Genomic DNA, 13943 nt, shown 5'->3' with positions numbered 1-13943 from the left:
TGTCATTATATAAGCGAAGCCCTCGCATTTACATGTATTTGCAGTTAACTTTTCCCTACCTTCCGTGAGGCATCTGAGAGCTCTGTTGTCTGGTGTACCTTTTGAACTAGGACTGAATCCTGAAGTGATGTATGTAACAAAAGCATAAGTTGAGGCAATGTGCAACAATGATAAATATTGTCCTTTTTCGTTTGATGAAATTTCTTTGGAAAGAGGTAAGCAACAGTTCAGAAGATTTTGAGATTTACGACATTGAGGAAGGTCAGACATCTACACAGATCATGCACTGGTATTCATGGTCAGAGGCATAGATAAAAGTTGGATGCTAGTTGTTGCCTATTACTTCACTCAGAACTCGGTTTCAAATACTACTTTATAAGTTCTCATTACCTGTGTTATTAGGCAACTGCAAGAAATAGTAGTGGAGATAGTTTGTACAGTTTGTGACCAGAGTGCAACAGGTTCATTTTTAGCATGAACAGCGTGAAAGTTCATGTTTCTCCGCAGAAAAGAGTTAATTTTGACGTTCAAAAGAAGGCTTGTACTAAATGTAAAGACGAAATCACGAAGTCAACGGAACGTGTGTCCAGCTTACAATTTATAATCAGTGCTCTAAAAGTGGATATCTCAAATTTTCAGCTTGGAAAAGTGAGCCAAATACTCGACAAGTTCCACAAAACATCGCGCCTTCTAGCGAAAAGTGGACTAAAGTCACTTACAAAAACATGCTTTCAACTGTAAATTGTTATATCTCAAAAAGGTGCGTCGAACCACATGGGAAGAAAAAGGACATCAGAAACAAAGGACGACAGAGTCGCTCTCAACCACAGGAAAAAAACAATTCAACGTGAGTGTAGTCGCCGACAGTGAATCAAAGGCAAGTGTTCCTCGAGATGGATTATCGACTAACATGGACAAAAAACATGAAAAATAAACCTATTTGCAGATAGCCAAGGACGGAACACAGGCAGCCGAATTTCAGTCTAGAAGCAATGACCAAATAACTAGCACAGTGAAAGCAGACACAAGATCTCAGACAATGACTTCCATGAACCATGACTTGAAAACAGCAACCACAAAAAACGACGTTTTCGTATTCTTAGCGGGAACAAATGATGAAATAAAAAACGAAACGAAAGACCTGGTGATATCACTCGAAAGAAGGCTACATGAGCTGAGAAGCTCAAACGTGATTGTCTTCTCTGTTCCACATCGACATGACATGCCAGTCTGGTCTTGTGTAAATAAAGAGGTTCGAAGCGCAAATAAACAGATTCTAAATATATGCACGAGATTAAAAAATGTTACATTTGTGGACACAAGCTGCGCAGGAAGAAAATATCACACATCCATGGCTTACATCTCAACAGACTAGGGAAGGACTTAGTTATAACACAGATCCAAGAAGGCCATCCCTCTCGAGGACAAAAATATCGAATACTTGGGAGAATCAACCGCGAAATGCCAGGTCAGTGAAACAATACATATGTAGGACAAGAATTATGTTTTTTTGGGACAATAAAACCTTCCAGCAGTGCAAACACCAGATGCAAGTTATGTGTTTCAAATGTGCCTCAAACAGACTTCAGTCCACAGAAGAATAATTTATCACTTTTGCATTATAATGTACAATCTACTAGGAAACAAAACAGATGCCTTTGAATCATGTATCACATAATTATCACCACATGTAGTAATAGCTACAGAATACTGGAAAACAGTGGACAACATTCAATTAGAAGGCCACAACCTAGCTACGTTCTACTGTGTAGCACATAACAAAGGTGGTGGTCTTGCCATCTACTCAAGAAAATGTAAGTTCATAACCACCACAGAAAAAATGCTATGGGGGAATAATTTCCGTGTTGACAAACATTTCGAAATTTCGATTCTTAAACTCACATTTTCTACTGTTCCTTGCTATGTCATAGATGTATATAGATACCCCTATAGAAATTTTGATACTTTTCTGAAATCACTTGATGAAGTTTTAAGTAAATTAATGTCAGGTTGTAGAAGCATGAATCTTGTCATACTGGGAGATCTGAGCATCAACACTTCCCAATTTTACATGATGGCCAGGAAAGCAAACATTTTACAGATTGTACCCTGTCTTATGGGGCTGAAGATCTTATTGGACTAGCACCCACCAGAATAGCTAACACACATAGTAGTTCAATTCATCTACATCTACATCCATACTCCACAAGCCACATGACGGTATGTGGCGGAGGGTACCTTGAGTACCTCTATCGGCTCTCCCATCTATTCCAGTCTCGTATTGTTCGTGGAAAGAAAGATTGTCTGTATGCCTCTGTGTGGGCTCTAATCTCGCCTCATGGTCTCTTCGCGAGATATACGTATGAGGGAGCAATATACTGCTTGACACCTCAGTGAAGGTATGTTCTCGAAACTTCAACAAAAGCCTGTACTGAGCTACTGAGCGTCTCTCTTGCAGAGTCTTCCACTGCCAGCCAGGGTGGCTGAGCGGTTCTCAGAGCTACAGTCTGGAACCGCGCGACCGCTACACTCGCAGGTTCAAATCCTGCCTCGGGCATGGATGTGTGTGTTGTCCTTAGGATAGTTAGGTTTAAGTAGTTCTAAGTTATAGGGGACTGATGACCTCAGAAGTTAAGTCCCGTAGTGCTCAGAGCCATTTGAACCATTTTGAAGTCTTCCACTGGAGTTAATCTATCATCTCCATAACGGCTTCGTAATTACTAAATGATCCTGTAACGAAGCACACTGCTCTCCATTGGGTCTTCCCTATCTCTTCTATCAACCCTATCCAGTACGGATCCCACATCGGTGAGCAGTATTCAAGCAGTGGGTGAACAAGTGTACTGTAACCGAATTCCTTTGTTTTCGGACTGAATTTCCATAGGATTCTTCCAATGAATCTCAGTTGGCATCTGCTTTACCGACGATTAATTTTATATGGTCATTCCATTTTAAATCACTCCTAATGCCTACTCCCAGATAATTTATGGAATTGACTGCTTCCAGTTGCTGACCTGCTATATTGTAGCTAAATGACAAAGGATCTCTCTTTCTATGTATTCACAGCACATTTCACTTATCTATATTGAGATTCAATTGCCATTCCCTGCACCATGTGTTAATTCGTTGCAGATCCTCCTGCATTTCAGTACAATTTTCCATTGTTACAACCTCTCAATATACTACAGCATCATCCACAAAAAGCCTCAGTGAACTTCCGATATTATCCACAAGGTCATTTATATATATTGTGAATAGCAACGGTCCTACAACACTCCCCTGTGGCACACCTGAAATCATTCTTACTTCGGAAGATAACATGCTGCATTCTGTTATCCAAGAACTCTTCAATCCAATCACACAACTGGTCTAACAGTCCATATGCTCTTACTTTGTTCATTAAACGACTCTGGAGAACTGTATCGAACGCCTTGCGGAAGTCAAGAAAAACGGGATCTACCTGGGAACTCATGTCTATGGCCCTCTGAGTCTTGTGGACGAATAGCACGAGCTGGGTTTCACACGATCTTCTTTTTCGAAACCAATGCTGATTCCTACAGAGTAGATTTCTAGTCTCCAGAAAAGTCATTATGCTCGAATATAATACGTGTTCCGAAATTCTACAACTGATCGACGTTAGAGATATAGGTCTATAGTTCTGCACATCTGTTTGACGTCCTTTCTTGAAAACGAGGATGACCTGTGCCCTTTTCCAATCTTTTGGAACGCTATGCTCTTCTAGAGACCTACGGTACACCGCTGCAAGAAGGGGGGCAAGTTCCTTCGCGTACTCTGTGTAAAATCGAAGTGGTATCCCATCAGGTTCAGCGGCCTTTCTTCTTTTGAGCGATTTTAATTGTTTCTCTATCCCTCTGTCGTCTATTTCGATATCTACCATTTTGTCATCTGTGCGACAATCTAGAGAAGGAACTACAGTGCAGTCTTCCTCTGTAAAACAGCTTTGGAAAAAGACATTTAGTATTTTGGCCTCTAGTCTGTCATCCTCTGTTTCAGTACCATTTTGGTCACAGAGTGTCTGGACATTTTGTTTTGATCCACCTACCGCTTTGAAATAAGACCAAAATTTCTTAGGATTTTCTGCCAAGTCAGTACATAGAACTTTACTTTCAAATTGAACGCCTCTTGCATAGCCCTCCTCACACTACATTTCGCTTCGTGTAATTTTTGTTTGTCTGCAAGGCTTTGGCTATGTTTATGTTTGCTGTGAAGTTCCCTTTGCTTCTGTAGCAGTTTTATAACTCGGTTATTGTACCACGGTGGCTCTTTTCCATCTCTTACTATCTTGCTTGGCAAATACTCATCTAATGCACATTGTACAATGGTTTCAAACTTTGTCCACTGATCCTCAACACTAACTGTACTTGAGATAAAACGTTTGTGTTGAGCTGTCAAGTACTCTGAAATCTGGTTTTTGTCACTTTTGCTAAACAGAAAAATCTTCCTACCTTTTTTAATATTTCTGTTTACGGCTGAAATCATCGATGCAGTAACTGCTTTATGATCGCTGATTTCCTGTTATGTTTTAACTGAATTGAGCATGTTATCACAAATTATGACCACATCATCTCAACAGACATAATAAATAGGCACCTCTCAGATCATTTCGGTCAAACACTAGTTCTAGAATGTAATATCAAATTCAAACCAAGAAAAATGTACATGCACAGCTGAATACTGTCTGCAAACAACAATGCTACACAATGACGTAGTTTAAGCCAGGAAACATGGGAATCGGTTATGACTACCACTAGGGTTAACAATAAATGGAACATGTTCGCAGAAATTCTGGCTGAACAGTTAAATAGAGCCACGCCATTAAAAAAAGTGAGTATCCAGAAAAATCAACCTTCAAAATCAGAACCTCTGTCATTAGATTTCAAAACAAAAGATCTGAAAGCAAAAATGGAAAACATCTATAGCTTATACAGACTGACTAGCCCAGAGTTATATAAGGAGCTCGACAACAGTACAAATAAAAGTACCTCAAAGAAGTTAGGAGATTAAAATCATAAAGAATCAGCCAACAGATACGAGGTTCAGATAATTTTTCCAAGACCTGCTCGTCAACTGTAAAAAAAAAATCAGAAAAAATGAAAGAAAAACTAAAATTAATAATGTACAATTAACTGTGATAATGATTATACCTCTGATCCATTTCTAGTCACCAATATTTTTAATAATTAGTTCATAGATACAGTGGAAAATGATGCCTCTATGAAACAGGATATACAGTGTACATTTGAGTCCAGTAACAAACAGAACTGCAGTACACTACCCACAGTAAGCATGTATGACAATCTGCAGCTTATTGACAGCCTCAGAAACACAAAATTAGCAGGATCAGATGAAGTTTCTCCATATCTATTGAAGAAATTCAAACATGAACTAATGAAACCTCTAGTTCATCTATAAACTGTGTTCTCAAAGATGAAGTGTTCTAGGACTAGTTGAAACTGGCTGTATTTAAACCAATACACAAAAGGGGGAAATAAAGCATGTACAGATCTACAGACCCATTGCCCTAATCTCAGCTTTCAGCAGACTGATAGAGAAAATAACATTAAAAAAATCCTGGATTATTACAACAATGCTGACATATTAGATAATTTCTAGCATGGTTTCAGAAGAGCTCAATGTATCACGTCAGCATCAGTACAATTTGTCAATCATGAACTTGAAAAAATACATGAAAAATCCCAAGCATCAGGAGTATTCCTGGACATTTTAAGGGCTTTTGACAGAGTACATCATGACATTCTCTTATCAAAAATTGCGAAGAGTGGTGACACTGGAAAACTCATGCAAGTGCTAAAAACATATTTAAGGAGTAGACAGCAGTGCACAAAGACTATATACTCTAATGGACAAATACTGGAGAGGAAAATGTCAAATATAAGGAACATACACATCAACAAAAGCAAAACGAGAATAATGGAATGTAGTCGAATTAAATCAGGTGATGCTGAGGGAATTACATTAGGAAACGAGATGCTTAAAGCAGTAAATGAGTTTTGCTATTTGGGGAGCAAAATAACTGATGATGGTCGAAATAGAGACGATATGAAATATAGACTGGCAATGGCAAGGAAAGCATTTCTGAAGAGAGAAATTTGTTAACATTGTTTATAGGTTTAAGTGTCAGGAAGTCGTTTCTGAAAGTATTTGTATGGAGTTTAGCCATGTATGGAAGTGAAACATGGATGATAAATAGTTTAGACAAGAAGAGAATAGATGCTTTCGAAATGTAGTGCTACAGAAGAATGCTGAAGATTAGATGGGTAGATCTCGTAACTAATGAGGAGGTATTGAATAGAATTGGAGAGAAGAGAAATTTGTGGCACAACGTGACTAGAAGAAGGGATCGGTTGGTAGGGCATATTCTGAGGCATCAAGGGATCACCAATTTAGTATTGGAGTGCAGCGTGGAGGGTAAAAATCGTAGAGGGAGACCAAGAGATGAATACACTAAACAGATCCAGAAGGATGTAGGTTGCAGTAGGTACTGGGAGATGAAGAAGCTTGCACAGTATAGAGTAGCATGGAGAGCTGCATCAAACCAGTCTCTGGACTGAAGACCACAACAACAACACTTTGGTGTTCCTCAGGGCTCCATTTTATGTCCAGTCCTATTCATATGCTACATAAATGATTTCTGAAGTTCTCTTGACAATAAGTAGTTGATCACTATGTATGCAAACGGTAGATCTGGTGTCTGCTATGCAGTGATGCCCAGACTAGTTGAAGAGATACCTAACTTTATTGAAAAAGCAAGAGCTCACTTTAAAAGATAGAGTTCAAAAGCAAATATAGAAAAAAATTAATATCATTCATTTTAAAACAAGTGGTCCAAGAAGACAAAATACTATGATTCATGAAATTCTACCAAAAACCTGTACAGATTTCAAATTCTTCGGTTTAGGCATAGATGATTGACTTCCATGCAAGCAGTAAGCTGATTATGTCTGTAAAAGAAGTACATCCGGTGTATATGTATTAAGAATATTATCACCATATTTTAATTCTGAAACCCTGAAGACTGTATATTATGGATTAGTGTACTATTTCTTGTCTCATGGAATAGTACTGTGGGTGGGACATGCCACACTAACATGAAAAGAGATTCCATACAGCAGAAGTGAGCCTTGAGGATCATAGCAAAAGTAAAACCAGGAAAGTCTTGCAAACTTCTATTCATTATCCACAATATTCTCACAATTTACGCTATGTGTGTACTGGAAACCATAATGCTAGTGAAAGAAGACACTAAGATCACAAAAAACATGGATATTCACAGCTATGAAACAAGGCATAGAAAAGCTTTCATATGGCTAACATAAGTAACTTTAACGGCTAAAAGCTCCTATGTCAAAGGAGCTGTTTTTAATAATTTATTACCAAATGAAGTTAAGATATTGATGGGGGAGACTGTTAAAAAAGTCGAGTAAGCAGTGGCTCATCCAAAAATGCCCTTATAACTTGAATTTATCATGAATTATGATGTAATAAGAAATAAGAAACCAGAGAGCAGTGAGGAACACTGCAATGTGAAATCAACTGAACTCAATCCAATTCCTTTTTAGTTAGTTATGAGCCTTTTGCAGTGATATATGGTGTCCTACACATATTGAAGAACACTATAAATGTTCTACTGTGGACTAAAATACAATTTAGGTTTAAAAAGAGGGCAGTTTTAAATTTGTTCTGAAGGCTTTTCTTCTAGATCAGCAGAAGATATTTAAGACTTTGCCAAAATTGCAGAGGAGCTATTTTGACTTTAAGGACTTATTTTTCTAAAATGAAACTTAAGGTACCTGCAGCCAAGCGTAGTCATACTGTTGCTGCAGTTATTGAGATGTATGCAACCTGCAATATTTTACTTGCAGAGGCAATGTACACTGCAGAATTTATTGAAATGATTGACTGCCTGTTTGATTCACTAAGTAGCTCTCATTATTATCCACAATATGGCAAATCGTATAAGCATGCTATCTCTTCAGAGTCACCACATACTGAAATGTGGTACAGTGTATTAAAGAAAAAGGAAAAAAGGAAAGTGTTTGAGCTCAGAAAAGGGAGAGATACGACAAAAATGTTCAGTTTCGTAAGTGGGTGGCAAACTACTGTAAGATCACTGACGTTAATTTCGAACAGGTGTAAAAAATTGCTTTCAATTTTTTAAGCTTGAGGGTCTTCAATCAAGAGCAATTGGAGATTTTTTTTAATTGTATGAGGCAACATAATGTTCCAAACACCAACCCAACCCACTTTCAGTTCAAAGCAGCACTGAAAACAGTTGTGACTTCATAAATTCATTAGGAAGTTGTGAGGATGACAGATGTACACCATTAAGCAGTTTCAGGCACTTTCTGGGATCTCATAATGACTGCTTTCTTGACTCCAAAAAAGGTGACTGCATAGTCAATGAAAATCTTTTATACAGTGTCCTTGCTGATTATACAGCTTGTGGTGGTGACAGTGGTAAGGAATAATAGGCAAGCACTGATATGTATAGACAATTAGTGTGAAACACCTGAAACCAACTATGATGACTGTAATACGACTCTGTTTTCACCAACACCTACAAAGTATTACGTATTTAAAAGTTTCTGGGAATGTGATACCTTAAGCACACAATTATTATATGCAAATGACAGTCTAATGTCCTTTGTAACAAATTTTCACAGTCAGTTGTATGCATTTCAGATAAATTTGGGAACAGGAAGATTGGAGGATAAATTCCATTCACCTTTTAGATTTCCAGAACGGATACCATCTTCTAAATGGCTCTGAGCACTATGAGATATCATCTCCTAAATCCAACTTCTCTTAACAGTATATATTAAGAAAATGTGTACCAGTTCTGATCACAAATACGTCAGAGATTATAAACACACCATCTGTAATGAAAGGGTGAATTTGGTTAAGGAGAAACTGAATAAAACGTTTAAAGCTGTTTGTTGGTTCAGAGGTAAATTTTAGTATGTGCTTCAAAAATAAAATATAGTAGTTAATTTTTGTTTACAGTTCATTGCTTTTATCCCCTATTTCCTATCCATGAAACTTTTCTCTTAATCTTGTTGTTTTGACTACTTTTGTGTTGAAGCATTTACACCTCTATTAAGATTTACGAACTTTTTAAATGAAGTCAATGGTTCGTGATACAACTTTCCTGAATTAGACGTACAGTTGTGACAAATTTTAGGTAACAAATAGGCCTACACGCTTTGTCCCTTTGTACCGATGACATGGTAGCTAAGAATGCAATAGGTGGTATAATTTTTTTCGTGGTAGTGTATTAATTCTAATCATTAAAATGAAAGTTATTTGAAGGGTAATATGGCTATGGGTACATCCTGACTTGTTTCTTAATTACTACTATTATGAAGGTCAGTTGATAAAACAATGCACTATCAGGTGGTCACTTGTAAAAATCACATATTTATACCACATCTACGATTGTAGAGCTCGGTGACAAATACTCAGTAAGATAATATCACAGTAGGTATATGGGAGAGACAATGAGTCAAGGATAGGAACATAATTGTTTATCTGCAGGTAGGCTTATCTCTTACGATTCAATTGTATTAATTCACTTACATGTGTGTCTCAAGGAAAATGTAATAATGTAACCTGCACATGCAAGAAGGGACGTTTTTTACTTCCCAATGGCTGAACTTGCATAAGACAAGAAAAATCTAAAGGTAGCATAAAGGAATCAAAATTTTCTATTTGTAAATTAATGAATTATTCTAATTCCTCCACCAATGCTGAAATATACTCCAGTTGACTGTAGTGAGTTTTTTTCTGTACCTTTGTATAATCAGAATGGAATATACATAAAAATACAGTTTTTATTGTGATAAAAATGAGTTAAAATCACTTCTGTGTTGTAGCATGTCATAACTGTGTTTAAGTCCTTTTTATCTGATGTTAGTAAAAATCATAACTTCAGAAATTCGGAAGACTTGTATTAGTAAAATTAAAAGTATAAAAACAGTTTCTATATACGGTACAGGGGACGCAATCCGGAATGTTTCCTTTTCTTTAATTCATCTCCATATCACTTGGGGCTCTGCTATCGTTCCGTGTTTCCCTCTTTCAGCACAGGACTTGCGCTTGTCATTTATTGTTGTTCTGTGGTGTTACCACCACAAGTGAATACTCCACTATTTATCAGTGACGTCAACTAACGTTCTGTTCCACTGAAGCATAGTGTGAATAGGCCTTGAGTGGTTGATGTGCCTTTATTTATACATACATCATTGGAAGTACTATGGCTGCACTCCTTTCAAAGATATACTTTGGATTTCTCGAAGACAACAATAGACGTCTCTGTTGTCAACATATCGTTGTGACTGCGGTAGTCATTCTAGCAAAAAATTAAAGCAGAAGCTCTTTATATGTCCTACCAGTTCATCCATTGCAGTTATGAAAACTATTGCTTTTTTAAGTTAGAAACTGCCCACTTCATACTCGTTAGTTGTGTAGTGGTACATATAACGGAAAGTACTTAAGAAGTACGCTAAATAATTGTACTAGTGGTGTGAAGTATATTCTAATTCGATTGAAAAATTACAATTCAGTGCCAGGAAAGTAAACTTCTTCCATTATTCTTGAAAGTAACTGAAACGATGAGAAAAATCACTAGCAGGACTATGCCTTTACGAGTACCAGAACAGATTTCGTCTGCATATGTGCTTTATCTGAAGGTGCTGTTGTTTCGAAAACAAGTCTCCTAAAATAACAGTTTGTGAAGTTTCTTTATACTTGATAGTGACAGTGATATTAAGCCATCTTTTAATTCATTCTCATATGTGTCAATCTTTTTTGTCTTTTTTGTTCTGACAATGAGTACTACTGTAGTTTGTTTTTACTACATAATCAATGTGTTTTCAACATTTATTCACATTTCTGTAGATTATTGACATTGACAAATCTCAGCAACGTGAAGGTGAATAATAAAATTTTCGCTAGTGGCAGTGCACGAACAAGAATCATTATTTTCGCAGCCCAAACCCTTCAACCAGTAGAGAAGATGTTATCCATTACACCGCAATAAGATTGTACAACTGCTACCTTTCTCCTGTGCATAACACTCTTGAAACATCTAAATGCCCGTACCTCATTATCTGACATTTTATATCACTAAATTTATCTGTCTAGGAGATCCTTAATGTAGACATAAGTGACAATGCGGTTATAATATAAATCATTCCAAAAAAGAGCTTGATGGGATCCAATATGGCATCACCCAAGTGCTACAGCCAAAGAGTATCTTGCAGCCATACTATCTCTCATAACATATTTGTATATAAAGGCACGTGAGTGTGGCAATGAGAATACTGTAACTTCCCTAGTCAGCAAACGATGCACCCTCAAAACTTTCTTCCCGATAATCTTTGGCAAACGTAGATGCAGCTGCAGAGCGGTAGGTGTGTTAGTGCATTTTGTTATATGATCGTGTTCAAGTCTTTAGCCAGTGGGAATCAAAGGTACCGGATAAATTCTCGTGAACGTCGATAGCTTTGATCTCTACTGTCGATAACATCAGTCGATAGTGAATGTGTCACAGTTGTTAACGTCATAGATTCCAGTGGTGTTATGTGTCTTCAACTTGTTAATATCTTGTGCATTGCTTATAGCGGCGTGTAACAGGTGGTAACTGTCAGTGAGACAGTATGGTATGGGGAGTGCGTGTTCATGTACGTGCAGTTTCAGTAAGCGTTGTGGGATACGCATATCTCTTCCTACGTTGGAAATTGAAGTTAATCCCAATGTTTAGCATCAAGTGAAGTGGTATTTACTGCCAGTTCGGACGTTACCGAAACAGCCTATAAACACTGACTATTTCTGTAAAATTATTTGTGTTAATACCTCATAAAATGGAGGTGAATTATGATCAGGATGTTGTCTCAAAATCCACCAACAGAACAGAAGAAGAGACTACAGGCATAACATCGAGCAACGGAGAACTGTTAATAAGTCGTAGATCCCGAAAATGTACTCAGTATTTAGCTGCGTTTATCGTCACAGTTGGTGCATTTGCCGTTGGGAACGTTGTGGCCTGGTCAGCACCAGCAAGCAGAGAACTCCAATTAAAATTTAAGTTTACATTATCTCAAGTATCTTGGATCAGCTCCTTTATGGTACTTGGGAGTGGAGCATCCGTTATGCCTACTGGGTACTTAGTTGATAAATTTGGACGGAAATCTGTAATGCTGGCGTTGACAATCCCATTTGTTGGGGGATGGGCTTTAATTGCCTGGGCAAATACATGGGCGCTGTTTTGTGCTGGGCGTTTCATCACGGGCATGGCTTGTGGAGCATATGGAATATCAGCACCGATATATATTTGTGAAATAGCAGAGACTGGAATAAGGGAAATGCTTGGAACCTGCTTCCAGCTAATGATAAATGTTGGAGTTGTTTTTGCGTATGTATTAGGCAGAGAATTGGATATATTCTGGTCGTCAATAGTATGTGGTGTTGTACCAATAATTTATGGTATTATGTTTGCTTTTATGCCAGAAACGCCAGTGTATTATATGCATAAGGGAATGGAAAATGAAGCGAAAACATCTCTTTTCTGGCTTCAAGGACCTGATTGTGATGTGGAGGAAGAGTTGTTACAGATAGGAAGAAATTCTGATGATAACGATGGAGCAACCAAAGATGCCCAGAGCTCCAGAACTGCTAAGGTAGCATTTTTTATTGCATTTGGCCTAATGTCATTTCAGCAGCTGTGCGGTATTAATGCTGTGATATTCTACACAACAGACATATTTCACTTTGTTGGGAGCAGTATTGAGCCAAGTATATGTACAATAATTGTTGGAGCGATACAGGTAATTGCGTCTCTGTGCACATCGTTACTTGTTGGTGTACTGGGTTGCCGTATTTTGCTACTTATTTCCAGTTTTATCATGTTTATATGTATGTATTTGCTGGGATTATTTTTTTACCTCCAAGGGAAATATGGAATGTCGTACATCATAGATATTGAATGGTTGCCACTTGTGAGTATTTGTTTGTATGTTGCAGTATTTTCATTTGGTTTTGGCCCTGTACCTTGTATAATGATGAGTGTCTTGTTTCCAAGGCATATTAAAGGTTTTGCTAGCTCTGTGACGTGTTTCCTAAGTACTGTTTTAGGTTTTGTTATTGCCAAATTCTTTTCTGACCTGATAGAAAATGTTGGTGTTGCCTCAACATTTTGGCTGTTCTCAGTTCTCACAGCAATTGGTAGTGTGTTTGTGTTTTTTGTTGTTCCTGAGACCAGAGGAAAGTCATTAGAGGTGTTGCAAAGGGAACTTGCTGGTGAGGACTCTCGTGATGCATTAAGGTCTTAATTTTATACTCTTACTTACATTACGTTTCTTTCTGTTCCATAGCCTATGGTAACAGATCGTGAGATTATTTTTATGATTTGCATGTTTCACATTTTAAAGATGTATGGGTTTGATGCTACTTCCTACGTATTTGTAGCATTGTTTGGACATAAACTAGTAGATATCTTTGTATGATATTGAAGATGTCAGTATTCATAAAATGTAAGCAGATATCACTACTTACAGAAATGTTTTTAATAAATTTTAAAAAATCAATTTTATCTTGCCTTTGACATGTTTCTTTTGCCCTTAGATATCATTCCTCTACTCGTAATTTGGCTGAATGAATAGGCTCCATTTGTTTTCAAATATTTTTGTGTGTATATGCATTGTTAACTTGGAATTGTGACTTGAAAATGCCTTAGATTGTATTTTGTTGCCATGGTTCAGTCTTTCAAGCTAATGCATGCCACATCCCTAAGGGGTGACTTTACATTTTTTGTGTATTATACTGGTAAACTGGTGATGCTAATATTTACTATAGCAATCAAATGGAAAAATAACCTGAACTGCAACAGTTCATTATTAGTATAC

The 13943-nt window shown here is 37.4% G+C and overlaps 1 protein-coding gene across 2 annotated transcripts; it reads left to right on the top strand.

Moving 5' to 3' along the window:
• The first annotated feature begins 11629 nt into the window (after positions 1-11629).
• Positions 11630-13630, top strand: LOC124605493 (facilitated trehalose transporter Tret1-like). Of its 2 annotated transcripts, XM_047137220.1 has the most exons (2): positions 12299-12454; positions 12550-13630. In XM_047137220.1, exons 1-2 carry the CDS (start codon positions 12436-12438, stop codon positions 13368-13370), a joined length of 840 nt encoding a protein of 279 aa, XP_046993176.1. In that variant the 5' UTR covers positions 12299-12435; the 3' UTR covers positions 13371-13630. The 2 variants fall into 2 exon arrangements, with proteins under 2 accessions (XP_046993175.1, XP_046993176.1); XM_047137219.1 differs by having other exon boundaries at positions 11630-13630.
• The last annotated feature ends 313 nt before the right edge of the window (positions 13631-13943 follow it).

The sequence above is a fragment of the Schistocerca americana genome, chromosome 3, assembly GCF_021461395.2.
Source record: "Schistocerca americana isolate TAMUIC-IGC-003095 chromosome 3, iqSchAmer2.1, whole genome shotgun sequence".
Classification (NCBI taxonomy): Eukaryota; Metazoa; Arthropoda; class Insecta; order Orthoptera; family Acrididae; genus Schistocerca; species Schistocerca americana.
This window is presented reverse-complemented; position numbering and strand designations above follow the sequence as displayed.